The sequence below is a fragment of the Nuphar pumila genome, chromosome 6 (assembly GCF_984573655.1).
Source record: "Nuphar pumila chromosome 6, dmNupPumi1.hap1.1, whole genome shotgun sequence".
NCBI lineage: Eukaryota > Viridiplantae > Streptophyta > Magnoliopsida > Nymphaeales > Nymphaeaceae > Nuphar > Nuphar pumila.
Window position 1 is genome coordinate 97,585,897 of NC_143254.1, and position 17,976 is coordinate 97,603,872.

The 17,976-nt window shown below is 38.5% G+C and overlaps 1 protein-coding gene across 1 annotated transcript in view; it reads left to right on the plus strand.

The window, feature by feature from the left end:
- LOC149835327 (calmodulin-binding receptor-like cytoplasmic kinase 3) overlaps positions 1 to 17,976 on the plus strand; it is an 86,937-nt gene that overhangs the window by 29,146 nt on the left and 39,815 nt on the right. Inside the window, exon 3 of the mRNA XM_090008399.1 lies at positions 75 to 337. Coding sequence (XP_089864525.1) covers positions 75 to 337 — 263 coding nt within the window. The remainder of the gene's footprint in view (positions 1 to 74; positions 338 to 17,976) is intronic.

The following is a 17,976-nucleotide window of genomic DNA, read 5'->3' on the forward strand; positions in this document are numbered from 1 at the left end:
ATATCCTTTGCAGACTAGATCTTCAAACTAGTCTTGTGGAACACTACTAAAAGTACAATGCATTTTTTCTGCAGTGGAATCAAGTTCTTTTGATTCAAGTCCTAGAACTGAAAGAACACCAGCAAGCCCACTTCGTCGTGCACCACCTAGTCCAATTCGATTGCCACTCACTCCACAATTGAGCAGAGTTGGATCAATACATTTTTCTATCGACCAAATTATTAGAGCTACTAATAATTTTTCACCATTACTGAAGATAGGCGAGGGTGGTTCTGCAACTGTATACAGGGGTCTGCTGCAAGATGGTCGGGTTGTGGCTGTTAAACGGGCAAACCAGGTAGTTCTTTTTTGTGGCTGTTGCCTATAAAAGTGTAACTGGTTTTATATTTTTATAGAGTATTATGAAAAAAATATTTAACATTATTAATTGTGACTGCTTAAAATCTCTTTTTTTTTTACCTTTATGTTCTTTAAAAAAATTGTGTGCTAACAAATTAGGAAATTTTGACTGCATGTTGTGAATAAAGAGGTAACAAACTTGTACTTGGGGAGGATTGCAATATCCTGTGTCCTTTATCGAGCAATGACCATGTCAGAAGTGTGTATTTTGTATTCTTTTGCAAATGACCATTTTGAGAGCAACTGAGGAGATGGGGAGGAGGGAGAAAGAGTAGTGTGGGGATATCTGAGATAGCAGAAAGTCAATGTTCCAATATTTCTCTGGTTCTGGAGTACCATATTCAGCACACGTGCCATCTAATATGCTAGGGAAAACTGACTCATGGGTCATATGTTGGTCTAAAATAAAGAATCTGGCCACTCTAGGCTGAGCATTCCATATTTGTGTTACAGGCTTTGTGGTACACTGCTATTGTGTTTTGAGCCCTTTGAATAAGTGTATTATATATGTTGAAATGATGTGCCATATTCAGCACACATGTGCCATCTAATATGCTAGGGAAAACTGACTCATGGGTCATATGTTGGTCTAAAATAAAGAATCTGGCCACTCTAGGCTGAGCATTCCATATTTGTGTTACAGGCTTTGTGGTACACTGCTATTGTGTTTTGACCCCTTTGAATAAGTGTATTATATATGTTGAAATGACGTGCCATATTCAGCACACATGTGCCATCTAATATGCTAGAGAAAACTGACTCATGGGTCATATGTTGGTCTTAAATAAAGAATCTGGCCACTCTAGGCTGAGCATTCCATATTTGTGTTACAGGCTTTGTGGTACACTGCTATTGTGTTTTGACCCCTTTGAATAAGTGTATTATATATGTTGAAATGACAAAGAAAATAATAATATATGCAGAGCCTCACGGTAAAGATGCAGATAAATAATATATTTTCTTGGCCCCATCACCTGCATCAACTTGATGTGGAAAGAGATTAATGGTTCAGAGTTTATAAGTGTAACACCCCGATCCAGGACCTCTCGAGTCTGGGTTCGTAGGTATTATTACTTCACAGCGGGAAGAATGTTAAAATGTACCTATTATATATATATATATATATACATATATATATATATATATATATATATATATATATATTCTGTTTATTACATCAATACCCGATAGGGGTATTTTTGTAATTTCACAGTTGTTTTAGAAAACAACTATTTTTTCCTTTTTGATCAAATGTAATTTTTATTATTTATTTTTTTTATTTTTCTTTTTATTATTTTTGAGGACCAAAAGGGGCTCCAACATAGAAGTCGTTGGAGCCCCCAACGGTCACAAATGTGACCGTTGGGGGCTCCCAACGACTCTATGGGAGCCCCCTTTTGGCTCTCCTTTTGAGGCCCTTTGGCCCTCCTTTTTCCTCCTCCTTCTCTTGTATAAATAGGGGTGATCCCCTTGTGTATTTTCATCTTGGAGAGCTCTTCTCTCATTTCAATAAGAGGCTTTGTATATTGTTGCCTTCTTAAAGGCTTGTGCTTGTATTGTCCCTTCGTGGACTTGTGATATTTTCTCTTTTATTCATTGTTGTATGTGCTTGTATGCACTCTTTATATTTCCGCAATATCTCGTTACATGGTATCAGAGCCACTCGATTCTTGAAGGAAAGGTGTGGTTCGTGTATCTCTTATTTTGGTGGACATCTTCTCACTTCTTGGCAACATCATGGAGACAAAGATTGATCTTTCTTTCAAACTCAATGGAAAGAACTATATGATGTGGGCATCGGCAATGGAGAATAATCTCAAAGGGAAGAAGCTTTGTGGTTATGTCATGGGGACCGTTCCGGAACCGAAGCTTATGCTCACAAAAATGGAAGAAGATCAAGAAAAAGCTCTTGAGGGAGATGCTCGTCTCAAGGCCATTGAAAATCATCAAAAGGAAGTAGAAGATTGGGAAAGCAATCACGCAAAAATCCTTGCGTGGTTTATGAACAATGTGAAGCTTAAGGTATGTGCTAATATAGCTAAATTTCGTCGAGCCAATGAGGCTTGGTCCTTTATGAGGGGTATGTATACCCAAAAGGATCTTGCAAGAGCATACTTCTTGCAAGAAAAAGTTAGAACCACCAAGCAAGGTGATTCTAGCATTCAAGACTACTATAGTGCCCTTAACCCACTATGGGATGAATTGGCTCTTTTAGAGCCAAAGTGGGTTTCTATGGAAGATGTTGATTTAAGACAAAAACAAATGGAACAAGAGCGATTGTTTCAATTTCTTTTTGGGCTACGCCCCGAATTTGAGCAAGTGAGATCCTCACTTCTCCATAGATCTATTTTTCCTCCTATTGAGGATGCTATTGCCGAAATCACTCAAGAGGAGACAAGGCTTGGCATGAGTAAGCATGTTGATGAAGTCCTTGCCGTATCCAAACCGGGTAACAATGTTAGAACCTATAAGCCTCCTCATTTTGGGAAACAAGGGAACTACAATGGAGGAAGAAAAATGATTGTTTGTCATTATTGCAATGAGCCGGGTCACATTAGACCCGTTTGTCCAAAGCTTATGGGAGCCTTCAAGCCTAAAGTAGCCTCTCTTGAAGAAACCACCTCCAAAGAAGATGAAGGCAAAAACAATGACATTAAAGAAACTCTTGGACAAATATCTATGGCTCTCCAACAAATGCTTAAAGTTTCTTCCTCCACATCGGGTGCGGCCATTGCTTCGACATCATCACCCGGTACGTATTCTTGGATCCTTGATTCCGGAGCTTCTTTTCATATGACCCCTCATGAGAATGCACTTAGTGATGTTTGCATCAATTCAAAGGACTCTTGTGTCTCAACGGCCGATGGAACTTTTTTGAAAATTTCAAGTATTGGCTCTTTTAAAGATTCTCAAAATTTTTGTGTTCCAAAAGTAAGAGTTGTTCCCAAATTAAATTTAAACCTTTTTTCGGTTTCTCAAATTGCCGACCATGGATGTGAAATATCTTTCTCATCTAATGGTTGCTTTGTGCAGGATCTCCGGTCCGGGAAGCGGATTGGGCAAGGCCATAGAAAGGGAGACCTCTATTATATGGACCATCTTGATCTCCCTACAAATTTTTTTTGTTCTTATGTCCAAGAAAAAAATATGGAAACTTGGCATAAAAGACTTGGTCATCCAAGTTATTTCAAAATGTATCTCTTTCCTTTTGGAAACAAATTTTGTAAGGAAAAAGAAATTAATTGCAAAGATTGCATTTTTGGAAAAATGAAGTCTATTCCTTTTCCAACTAGATCTTTTTTCTCATCAAGGCCTTTTGAATTGGTGCATTCGGATGTTTGGGGTCCTTCTCCGGTTATGTCTAAAGGGGGTTATTCATATTATGTTACGTTTGTTGATGACTTTACTCGGTATGTTTGGATTTATTTCCTTAGTCATAAGTCGGAAGTATTTACTTTCTTTAAAGATTTTCATAAAAAGGTTCAAAATCAATTTCAAAGTAACATATCTATTTTAAGATCCGATTCCGGTGGTGAATACTTATCTCACGAATTCCAAAATTATTTAAGCCAAAATGGCATTTGTCATCAAAAGTCATGTCCTAGGACTCCCCAACAAAATGGCCTAGCGGAAAGGAAACATAGGCACATTATAGAAACCGCTAGAACATTGCTTGTGTCTAGAAATATTCCAAAAAAATTTTGGGCGGAAGCCGTTCTTACCTCAACCTATCTAATCAATAGAATGCCCTCCTCTAAGTTAAAAAATGCTTCTCCCTATGAGAAACTCTTTAAGTTTTCACCCGATTTTAATCGACTTCGTATTTTTGGTTGCAAATGTTTTGTCCTACTACATAAAAGGGATAAGTTATCTCCCAAAGCAATTGAATGTGTATTTTTTGGATATGGTGAAAATCAAAAAGGGTATAGATGTTATGATTTTAAGAATGATAAACTATATGTTTCAAAAGATGTAACATTTCTCGAAGACGAAAATGGTTTTGATAAAATAGAAGAGACAAATGAAATTGATTATGTATTCTTATATGATCTTATTGATGACATACAAGAAGATTCTCTTGAAAACATAGATGACACTCACGAGGTATCCCCTCTTGACATAACACTCTCAAATGATAATAATTCAAATACAAATGTTCATGATAGCAATGCCAATATAAATGTTTACTCAAGAAGAAATCAAGAAAAACCTATTAGTGCCCTCGAAAAATACTCTCAAATTTCCGAATCCATTGAGGAACCACAAGTTAGGCATTCTTCTAGAATATCAATACCCCCAAATAGGTTTGTCTCCTATGACTCTTTAACTCCCAACTATCGGGCATGTTTGATAACTCTACACTCTTATTTTGAACCAACCCACTATAATCAAGCTAAATCTATACCTCATTGGGTTGAAGCAATGCAAGTTGAACTAAATGCTTTAAAAAATGCCAATACTTGGGAAGTAGTTGATCTACCCTCACACAAAAAACCTATTGGTTGTCGTTGGGTCTTCAAAGTTAAAACTAAAAGCGATGGCTCGTTGGAACGATATAAAGCAAGATTGGTTGCTAAGGGATACTCCCAAGAATATGGTATTGATTACGAAGAAACATTCGCCCCCGTAGCTCGTATGACAAGTGTCAGAACCTTAATAGCTGTCGCATCAACCAAAAAATGGCCTATTTATCAACTTGACGTAAAAAATGCTTTTTTAAATGGAAGTTTAAGTGAAGAAGCTTATATGGATCCACCACCGGGAATAAATATTAAGCAAGGTCAAACACTTCGGCTTTTAAAGGCATTATATGGTCTTAAACAAGCTCCTAAGGCTTGGTATGATCGTTTTAGTGATATCATGATAAAATTAGGATTTCATTCTTGTTATACTGACACTGCTCTTTTTGTTAAAAATGCAGGTTCTAGTATCGTAATTTTGTTGCTTTATGTTGATGATATGATTATCACTGGAAATGATCAAAGTAGTATTATTAATGTTAAAAATATGTTAAAAGATAATTTTGATATGTCTGATTTAGGTTTTCTCAGATATTTTCTTGGAATTGAGGTTGCATATTCTCCTAAAGGATATATTTTGTCACAGATGAAGCTTGCTGCAGATATATGTTCTAAGTCTGGGATTTCTGATGATAAGAAGGTAGAGACTCCCGAGGTTATTAATGCCAAGTTACGGTTAGAAGATGGGGTTCTTCTGGAAGATCCTACACCGTACCGACAACTCATTGGGTCTCTTACATATTTAACCATCACCAGACCAGATATCACTCATGCGGTTCACTCAGTCAGTCAATTTCAGCATGCTCCTACAACCGTGCATATGAGTGCGGTTCTCCGAATCATTCGCTACATTCGGAATACCATCAATAAAGGGCTATTTCTATCCTCCTCTTCCCCTTTGAATCTTCTTGCTTATACTGATGCAGATTGGGGAGGTAATCCCAATGATCGAGTCTCAACTACTGGTTTTTGTGTCTTTTTAGGGGACTCATTAATTGCCTGGCGATGCAAGAAGCAGCAGAAAGTTTCACTCTCATCCACTGAAGCTGAGTACCGGGCAATGGCAACCACAACAATGGAACTTGTATGGCTTCGCAGTTTGCTTAAAGATATGGGAGTTGATATTACTGAAGCCTCCAAGTTGTGTTGCGACAATAAGAGTGCCATCTATATCGCAAGCAATCATACTTTTCATGAACGTACGAAGCATATCGAAATGGATTGCCACTATGTTCGTGACGAATTTTTACGAGGAACTATTGCTCTGCCATATGTCACTTCAGAATATCAGTTGGCAGACTTCTTCACCAAAGCTCTTCCAGCTCCTCGGTTCATGTTTCTTCTCGGCAAACTTTCCGTCCTTCCCCCGTAAAGTTTGAGGGGGGGTGTTAAAATGTACCTATTATATATATATATATATATTCTGTTTATTACATCAATACCCGATAGGGGTATTTTTGTAATTTCACAGTTGTTTTAGAAAACAACTATTTTTTCCTTTTTGATCAAATGTAATTTTTATTATTTATTTTTTTTATTTTTCTTTTTATTATTTTTGAGGACCAAAAGGGGCTCCAACATAGAAGTCGTTGGAGCCCCCAACGGTCACAAATGTGACCGTTGGGGGCTCCCAACGACTCTATGGGAGCCCCCTTTTGGCTCTCCTTTTGAGGCCCTTTGGCCCTCCTTTTTCCTCCTCCTTCTCTTGTATAAATAGGGGTGATCCCCTTGTGTATTTTCATCTTGGAGAGCTCCTCTCTCATTTCAATAAGAGGCTTTGTATATTGTTGCCTTCTTAAAGGCTTGTGCTTGTATTGTCCCTTCGTGGACTTGTGATATTTTCTCTTTTATTCATTGTTGTATGTGCTTGTATGCACTCTTTATATTTCCGCAATATCTCGTTACAAAGAATACAATTTATCTAGCCGCCTATAGACACCTGCTGAAACAAGGGCTACTTCGATCAATCTCTGGTTGATCACCTAGAACCTACAGTTGTAATTATTAAAAGGGAGTGAGTCTACAACTCAGTAAGAAACATTTATAAGCAACTAAGGACTTTGACTTACAACTGTAGCGGAGCTCTAAGTCCATAATCTTAGTTTAGTTTTATATCACATAACACACATGTTTGTTTCTTTTTACTCTCTCAATTAATTTTCTTCGTACTTATAAGTTAGCACTAACTCAAAGCTAACTATTTTCTCTATATTGGCTATACCGGTAATAGCCTACTATGGGAGTAGAAACCTGTGTAGAATACTTCAATTCTAAGACGTTGACCAAACTGTGAACCAGTTTTTGTGATCCCACGAAAGTCACGAGGCACTGCAGTGAAAGAGAACTTGTTGGTAGCTAACCGGAGAGTCAGACTAGAGAGTTATACCTGCTCCTCAAGGTTCGTGGTTCATACAACATCCTGGTCTGCCTATAGTCCCAATCGTTGTGTGAAACATAATTCCTAGGATCATAGGCGGAGCGGGGGGGGGGGGGGGGGGGGGCTGTAGCCCAGTCCTGCCTCCCGGCCAGTTAAAAAAAAAAATTTAAAAGCCCAGTCCTAGCCTCCCGGCCAGTTAAAAAAAAATTTAAAAGCCCAGTCCTGATTTCATATGAAATAGATTTTTATCCATTTTTGTAGCCCAGTCCTGACTGCAGCAAATAGTTTGATTTGTCCATATGAAATAGATTTTTGTTAATAATTGTAGCCATTTTTTATTTTATCTCAAAAAAAAAATTTCGGGGGCGCTGCCCCCAAACCCCAAACTATCACACCAATTTTTTTTGCTATACCCCTGTTTGCTCCCCCCCCCTCACATGAATCCTAACTACGCCCTTGCCTAGGATGCTTTATGCAACTCATTGCTTTCTCATATGAACTACCTCAAGTTCATTATTTTCTCTATAACTTAACTAAGTTTTTTGAGTTCTTTCTAGGGTTCTAATATTCACTAAAAATCTAAGTATGCAGAAGATATAATGTCTCTAAATCAATAAATCACCGACGGCCCATGCTTATGGTAGCTCTTACTCTGACGGCCATTAGGTAGCCCTTTCCATCCATCGCCTCTTCTGGAATTTATGAGGTTATATCTAGCATTCTAAGATAACTTAAACTTTCCATAACCTAACTGAAAGAAGATACTCAAGGAACTTTGCTTAAATACTCAATTTTGTTCTCATGCATGGAGTTCTACATTCTTTGTATATGTTTTTGTCTAAAATACAATATCTCTTTAACATGCAAATTATATTGAAACTCATAAATATATAAAATCATTCTTGGCATTACAACAAACTCATATGCATTCATTTTTATCTCTCATGTAGCATAAAACACATATCTAGAATGCAACTATATCACATACAAGGTACAATTATGTTCTCAAACATACATAATTTCATGTAAGCTAACTCGTATAAGTAACAAACAAATTGTGTATTATTAATTAAACATTCTTATAATATCCCTTACCTTGAATTCTAGCATTGTACTCTAACCTGCAGTCGAGTCTCTCGTGGTAGTATTAGGATCTCTTCAGTACATAAAGATTCAATTGCTGAACAGACATTTCTCGTATTTTCATAAAATTACCAAACAACCTCTTTCAAGAATGGTCTGTCGATACTCATTTTTTTTGTGTTCTGTGTTTAGTCATGAAAATAGGACAAACAAATTCCTCTCTGCTTCTCGAATCCAATGCACCAAACCTTACCCGATTCTGAGTTTGGGTGCGAAGTTATAATTGTTTTTGGTCTTTTACTAACCTGACCCAGTCCAGGTTAGAACAGGGCTCAACCTAAGCTCGGTCCATACTTTACTGACTGAACCCAGTTATATATATATATATATATATATATATATATATATATATATATATATATATTCATTCATACAAGTATGTATGCGAATAGAGTTTGACCCACCTCAATGTGAAAACACGTGTGAGAGAGAGAACCTTTCTTGTGAAATCGGCAGCCCAATCTGTCTCGGTTGCTGCGCTAGTCCTTCATTAGTATAGGGTTACGAAAATCTTTTACAAGGACAACATTGCCCCTTATAAGTAACACATGTTACATTATAATACAACTTAAAGCAAAACTCGTGGATGGATATGGATCCGATATCGGATCCATATCCAATCCATATTCCACATTCTAATACCCCCCCTCAAGTTGTGCATGGGGTTGAACCATGTGCAACTTGTTCTTCAGATACCAGAAACGATGACTTGTAAGACCTTTTGTAAACATATCAGCAACTTGGTCTTCTGAAGGCACATAAACTGGTTCAATCTCTTTGTCGGCTATCTTTTGTCTGATGAAATGTTGATCGATTTCAATATGTTTAGTCCGACTGTGATGGATTGGATTGAATGCAATTTGTATAGCACTTCTATTATCACACATAAGTGTCGAATTTGAGATATCCTCTCCCATCTCTGTAAGAAGGTGCCTAATCCAGGTCACTTCTGCTGTGGTAGCTGCCATAGATCTATACTCTGCCTCTGTGCTAGATCTTGCCACAACCTTCTGTTTTCTGCTACTCCATAAGACAAGATTTCTCCCAATGAAAACACAGTATCCTGAAACAAACCTTCTCTCATCTGGATCCCATGCCCAGTCTGCATCTGTATAGGCAAGTATGTCATGTTTTGGTGATTTCCATGAAGATTGAGTATATGTGAGTCCATCACCCACCGTTCCTTTTAGATAGCGAAGAATGCGTTTGACAACATCCATGTGACCAGTCTTTGGTTCATGCATGAATTGAGATACTTGATTGACAGAATACACAATGTCTGGTCTAGTGAAGGTAATGTATTGTAACATACCTACTAAACTCCGATACTTGACAGCATCAGGATATAACTCACCATCACAGATACTGAGCCTTTGATTAACAACACTGGGTGTGGGTAGAGGTTTACAATCTGTCATTCCTGCTTTAGCTAGAAGATCAAGAGTGTATTTATGTTGAGTTAATGACATTTTATCACCTTGTCTATCTACCTCTACTCCAAGAAAATATCTCAGCTCCCCAAGGTCTTTCATTTTGAATCACATACTCAATAGAACTTTAATTCGTTGAATGTGGTATGGAGCATTACCAGTGATAACAATATCATCAACATATATGAGTAAGAAAACTACAGTGGTACCGTTCCTATATATGAACAGAGAATGGTCAAGTTGGGAACGAAAGAAACCATGTTTATGGATTTCTAAGGAAAAGCTTTCAAACCATGACCTAGAAGCTTGCTTCAATCCATACAAAGCTCTGGTTAACTTGCACACATATTCTTTTGGGCTTCCCTCTGTATAACCTTGAGGTTGCTCCATATAGACCTCTTCCTTTAAGTCCCCATGAAAGAATGCATTTTTAACATCAAGCTGACTGAGGATCCACCCATGTTCAATTGTCAGGCCAAGTATAATGTGAATAGTTCCCATTCTCACCACTGGGCTGAATGTCTCATCATAATCCTGACCATATTCTTGAGTGAAACCCTTGGCCACAAGACACGCCTTGTATCGTTCAATGCTACCATCCGGTTTATATTTAATTTTATAAACCCATTTGGAACCAACAACATTTTTGTCTGGAGGACGGCCAACTATCTCCCATGTTCGACATTCATGAAGTGCCTCGATCTTCTCATTCATCGCTTCAATCCATTTGTTTGATTGGATAGCTTGATGAAAACCAAGTGGTTCATCGTGTTTTTCAATCTGGGATAGAAAGATCTGAAAGTCCATAGAAAAGTTGTCATAACTAACCCACTTTTCAATAGGGTGCCTTATCCTGCCTGATCTTCTTGGTGCTTCTCTGTCATTAGACAATGCAATGTGTTCTTCAACAGGTACATTCATTTGCTCTCTAGATCTCCTGGTATACACATTTCCTTTGTATCTTAGACACTCTGCTTGTGATACATCATCTGAAACTATCTCACCATGTATGCTTTCAGGAGACAGAATAGTATGCTCGGCAACATGTGAAATAAGTTCAGCACTAAGCCATGAATCATACCAATTAGCAACTGAACCAGTAGGTTCACGATTGGCATCTATTTCTTTTACCAGAAAATTATTTTCATCAAAAACAACATTTCTGGAAATTCTAATCTTCTTATTTGCAGGATCATAGCATCTGTAACCCTTGTGTTCATCTGCATAACCTACAAATTGGCATATAGAGGCTTTGTCTTGGAATTTAGTCCTCATGGATTTGTCAATATGAACATAACATGTGCACCCAAAAACTCGTGACTCATTATAATCGGGATGTGTGTGCACCAAAGAGAACATAATAGGGAGATTGATTTTCAAGAATAGGCATAGGAAGGCGGTTTATCACATGAGTGGTAGTGTGAAAGGCTTCAGACCAAAGACTAATGGGTAAGTTACTCCCATGCATCATACTCATTGCACTTTCCACAATATGTCTGTGTTTACGTTCAGCAATTCCATTTTGTGGTGGAGTGTACGGGCAAGAAACTTTACGATGCATCCCATTATCTTGGAGAAAATCTAAAAATTCTTTAGAGAAATACTCACCACCTCCATCACATTGGAGAATTTGGATATTTTGAGAGAATTAATTTTTAACATAGGCATGAAAGTGACGGAAAATGAAAAAGACCTCTGATTTGTGTTTCATAAAGAATATCCAGGTAAAACGAGAGAAACTGTCAATAAAGGACACATAATATTTACTTCCAGAAGATGAAGGATTAGGAGCTGGGCCCCAAACATCTGAACATATTATCTCAAAAGGTATAGAAGCTCTTTTATTTATTTGATGAAATGGAAGTACATGACTTTTGCAAACCTGACAACTGGGACATATTTTATTCCTCAATAAAGGTGAAACAGACTCTGAAAGATGACCATTGGACACTAACTTTTCAATAAAGACTTGACTACAATGACCAAGACGAGAATGCCAGAGATCTGACTTATTACATTTGGATGTACTTAGGACACTTTTGGAGACGAGATCAGACTGGGGCTTCAGGACACTGGAAGCTGGATCTTCATTAAAGACATAGATGTCTCCATGTCGCTCTCCTTTAGCGAACATCTCCTTCGTTTGAAGATCCTTGACAAAGACAGAAGTAGGAGTAAATTCCACAGAAGAATTGGTAGAATCAACAAGCTTGGAAACAGATACAATATTTTTCTTTATATTTGGTGCATGAACAACATCAGATAAAGGAATAGATGACTTAGACAAAGGAATGACGACATTGCCTATGTTCGAAATAGGGTGGTGAGTCCCATCTCCGGTTATAATATTAGATTTTCCGAAATAGGGAGTCAGAGTAGAGAACTTACCTGCATTACCAGTGACATGGGTTGCTGCCCCAGAGTCAACATAGCATATTCCATCATCATTTTGCTTCAGATTCAAGTTGGCCATAGCAGATAGAAGGAGATCCTTAGCATCTTCACTGACTCGGAACGTACCTGCAGTTCCTGATGTACCAACATTTCTGGTGTTTTGCATTCTATTCCGATTTTGTGGGTTGAACCAACAGTTGGCCTTGATATGACCTCGCTTGTTGCACTGATAGCATGTGGGAACATTCTTTGAAAAATTGGCATTAGAATTTGGTGTAGGTAGTAACCCACGTCCACCCTAGATTGGATTTCCCTTGCCTCTGCCACACCCTCCCCGTGTACGATCAGCAAACGTCCCTGTGACAAGAATCTCATGCATAGATGGTTGTCCTGCTGAAGCATCAGATATGCTTTTCAATGACATCTCGTATTGGAAGAGTTTAACACGTAATTCCTCAAAACTGGGCAACGAAGGCAAGCATAATAAAGAAGTGACAAGTACATGATACTCTGATCCCAGGGCATTCAGTGTTTGTTGCACCTTTTCTTTGTCGGACACTGGATATCCAACAAGGGCTAATTGATCTGTGATGCTTTTGACTTGATTTAAAAATTCAATAATGGTCATTGCTCCCTTCTTTAAAAGCTGAAATTCACGCTTGAGAAACAGCACCTTAGCCTCTGATATCTGAGAGTAGGTTTGAGCTAAAGTTTCCCACAATACTTTAGATGTGCAATCATCAGGGATAGAAACCAAAACTTCTTGCGACAGTGTGGAAGTGATATATGCGACGAGAGCCTGATCACGTTTCATCCAAGCAGTAAATACAGGATTGCGAATGGTGCTTGACATTGCTCCATCCCCTTTTTCTTCGGTGGTGACAAATTCCGGAGGTATTTGAGTGGAGCCATCAAAGTGACCTGAAAGATCTTGACTGCGAATAAAAGGGGTAATCTGCCTTTTCCAAGTCAAATAGTTATTTGTATTCAATTTTTCCGAAACCAGCTGCCCCAGGAAGTTGGAGGAAAGACTAGAATCGCCTGAAGAATCCATTTGTAGGCTTATGACAGAAATGTGACTGAAAACAAAGAATAGAGTGACGCAGCTTATAACAGAAATAGGTACCAGAAGAAACGAATTCAGCCTTTTTGTGTAAACTGAGAATGAATGAAGAAGAAAAAAAAATGACCTGCAGTTGCTGTGGGTAAATTAAGAAAAAGAAGTGCAACAACTAACCCAGTTATGACAAGTTGCTGTGTGTGGATAAAAAAAAACAGCAGGCTGTGTGTGGATTAAGAGGAATAAAAAAAAACTGCAGCAGGCTGTGTGGATAAAAAAAAACTACCAGTTGCTGTGTGTGAATAAAGAGGAATAAGGAAAACTATAATAAAAGAAGGTGAAATCAATAAGAAAAACTATGAGAAAGGAAGGTGAAATACCAGTTGCTGGAAAAGGAAAATTGAAGAAGACAAATTAGGTAGCAGATGTTAACAGAGAGGGGAGAGAACCTGATTCACGTGAACAAATTCACGTTGCTGAGGAGGACCAGATTCACGACTTCTGAAAGAAACGAGAAGAACACGTTGACAGAGAGGGGAGAGAACCTGATTCACGTGAACAAATTCACGTTGCTGAGGAGGACCAGATTCACAACTTCAAAAAAAAAACAAGGAGAACTCGGCTTTTGCTTGGCTGTTCACGTCCCTGAGGGAGAACTCGGCTATTGCTTGGCTGTTCACGTCCCTGAGGAAGATCCTTTTTTTACCCAGGAATACAACCTGGCTCTGGTACCATGTGAAAACACGTGAGAGAGAGAGAGAAAGAGAGAGAGAGAACCTTTCTTGTGAAATCGGCAGCCCAATCTGTCTCGGTTGCTGCGCTAGTCCTTCATTAGTATAGGGTTACGGAAATCTTTTACAAGGACAACATTGCCCCTTATAAGTAACACATGTTACATTATAATACAACTTAAAGCAAAACTCGTGGATGGATATGGATCCGATATCGGATCCATATCCAATCCATATTCCACATTCTAATAGTCAAGTGGGTCCAACCTGTTTTTTTATTTTTTTCATTCTTACTTATTCCTGAATCTTTACCAGTCCCAACTTGGTATGGGTTCGGTCCCCTAATGATCCTAGAAGGATTCAGCTAAAAAACCCTTTTCTAGCAAACTGGATCCATATCCAATTTAATACAAACCGGATCAGAACTAGTTTGGTCCCCATATGGTACAACCTAACCCAAAACCTTTTTGGTCCCTGTTTAGTACCAACAATATCCAGACTCAGTCCAGTCTAATTTTGGTCTGAACTGGACCCAAACCCAACTGGACCTGGGATCTCTCTGGATAACTGGACCGAGACCCGTTCTATCTAGGTTTGGTTCATGACAAGAAAAACCGAAATGGTCTTATCTTGGTTTTTTTTTCCTAGCCACACTTGGTATGTGCCACACCCTGACCGAGTTGGTCTAGTGCAGGCCCACCAGATCGAGTTGGTCTTGGCCGGATTGAGTCAATCTGGGTTTGTTTGAAAACCTGCGACAGAGGGCTATGCAGGGTGCCACCTGAAAGATTTCCAATGCTCAAATCCTTCCATGCGTGAAAGCTGAGAAACAGAGAGAGAGACTGCAGAGAAAACCGATACCCAAAATTGTATGTGTGTCGACTGCTATTCTAATCCCTTTATAATAACATACTAATACAAAGATTAGGGTACTAAAGTACCCTTATTACAAGAGAATAAATTACACAGTGCCATTAATGAAATGGCAATGATCACGGGTTTGGATTTCCTGACCCGTGACCCGTAACAAGGGATACACTTCTTTTCACCCTCCCTCAAGTTGTGCATGATCTTGAACCATGAACAACTTGCCTTTTAACATCCAAAATCTGTCAACCCTTTTGTAAATATATCTGCCACTTGATCTGTAGTTTGTACAAATTCAGGCTCAATCTCTTTCTCTTCTACTTTTTGTCTCACAAAATGCTGATATTTTTCAATATGTTTGGCACGACTTAGATGGATTGGATTAAAAGACATACTAATGGCACTCTGGTTGTCACACAAAAGAAGTGATCGAGAGATCGATTCTCCTACTTCTGTCAGTAAGTGTCTAATCCAAGTAGCTTCAGCAGTGGCGGCTGCCATTGACCTGTATTCAGCCTCTGTACTGGATCTGGCAACAGCCTTTTGTTTCTTACTACTCCAAGAAACCAAATTCATCCCAACAAACACACAATAGCCGGATACTGATCTGCGTTCATCTGGATCTCCCGCCCAGTCCGCATCAGAATAAACAGTGATCTCATGTGCATTTTGCCCATTGGTCTTTCTCTTATATAAGAGGTCATCCCCAACCGTTCCCTTCAGGTATCGAAGTATCCGTTTAACTGCTTCCATATGCCCTTCACATGGTGCATGCATAAACTGAGATACTTGATTCACAGAGTAAACTATATCAGGGCGAGTAAAAGTGAGGTATTGTAACATACCCACTATGCTACGGTACTGTGTGGGATTATCAAATGGATCCCCATCTTGAGAGCTAAGCCTTTGATAAAGAACGCTAGGAGTTCCCAAGGGCTTGCAGTCTTTCATACATGCTTTATTGAGAACATCAATGGTATACTTATGTTGAGTGAGAGTCATCTCTTCAGGGGTACTGTCGGCTTCAAATCCCAGAAAGTATCGTAGTTTGCCAAGGTCCTTCATTTTGAATCTCTGATTCAAGAGATGTTTGACTTCTTCAATGTGCTCATTGAAATTACCAGTAATGATAATATCATCTACATATATCAACAACCGAGTAACTGTGTCTTGGTTCTTAAATATAAATAAGGAGTGGTCAAGAAGAGATTTCTTAAAACCATATTTTTGTATTTCAAGAGAAAAACTATCGAACCAAGATCGAGATGCCTGCTTCAATCCATATATCGCCCTTTTTAGTCTGCATACATATTTTGTAGGATTGCCTTTTGCGTAACCAGTGGGTTGTTCCATGTATACTTCTCAAATTTCCATGAAGAAAGGCATTCTTCACATCAAGTTGGCTAATAGTCCATTGATGTTCAATAGCTAAAGAAAGTATGACTCTGATTGTCCCCATCTTCACCACTGGACTAAAGGTTTCATCATAGTCCTGTCATTGCTCCTGTGTAAAACCTTTGGCTACAAGTCTCGCCTTGTATCGCTCTATAGTCCCATCTGGTTTATACTTTATTTTGTACACCCATTTCGAACCAACAACATTTCTGTCAGGTGGTCTTGGTACAACATCCCACGTACCACATTCATGTAGACCTTCCATTTCCTCATTCATTGCTTCAATCCATCTTCTGGAATTTGATGCTTGGGAGAACGTTGTGGGTTCATCTTCTTTACTCAAGGCTGTTAGAAAGAGTTGAAAATCTAATGAGAAATTTTCATAACTGACCCATCTTTCAATTGGATGGCGAGAACGAGTGGATCTTCTAGCATCAACGATGTTGGATGTAGAGGATGTGTCTATTTCTAGATTAACTATGGTGGGCGGCTCTCTTTCTCGTCGAGTGTAAACAAGGCCTTTATACCTTTCTGGATTCAAAGTTGGGTCTGTATTTTCATGGGCAATCATTTCATCAATAGGCACAAATTCCTTATCCTTTTGAGTACAATTTGAGGGGCAGACATCACTAGCTTCGGAGAAAAGTTCATAATTTAGCCAAGGATAATAAGCCTCGATTTTAGAATTTGATTATGAAGAACTAGTACATCGATAATCAAAATTCAATTCATTGAAGATGACATTTCTTAATATTCTGATACGCTTGCTCACCGGATCATAGCACCTATACCGTTTATAGTCATCAGCATAACCCACAAACCTGCACTTCAGGGCCTTGTCCTGAAACTTATGTCTCATTGAACTATCAACATGAACATAGCATAAACAACCAAACACACGCAAATCATGGTAGTTGGGATGTGCACCAAAAAGGGACAAGTAAGGAGACTTGTTTTCCAAAATAGTCATGGGCAATCGATTTATCACATGAACTGCAGAATGAAAGGCCTTTGTCCATAAAGTAATCAGAAGATTAGTATCATGCATCATGCTCATCACACTCTCAACAATATGGCGATGCTTCCTTTCAACAATCCCATTCTGCTGAGGTGTGTGTGGGCAAGACACCCTTCTCCTTATCCTGTTACTTTGAAGAAAGTTAGTAAAGTCAATGGAAGAAAATTCATCTCCTCCGTCACATTGGAAACTAAGGATGTTTTCAGAAATTTGGTTTTTGACAAAGGAATGGAAGTTTTGAAACAACTTGAAAGTCTCAGATTTGTGTTTCATGAAAAATATCCAAGAATAACGAGAATAACTGTCAACAAATATAAGATAATATCTAGTTCCAGATATGGAAGCAACTGGGGCAGGCCCCTAAACATCAGAACAAATAATTTCAAAAGGTCTTGAAGCTCTTTTATTTATAGAATGAAAGGGTAAGACATGACTCTTACATAAGAGACAACTAGAACATTTGTTGTCATTGACATTTATTCCTAAACTTGACTTGGGAATGAGGTTATTTGAAACAAGCTTTTCAATGAAACTACTATTGCAATGACCTAGACGACCGTGCCAAATATTTGGCTTATTGATTTCAGAGACACTAAAAACACAGGTAGAATTCTCAGAAGGCAACGATGAGTGGAGCTTCAA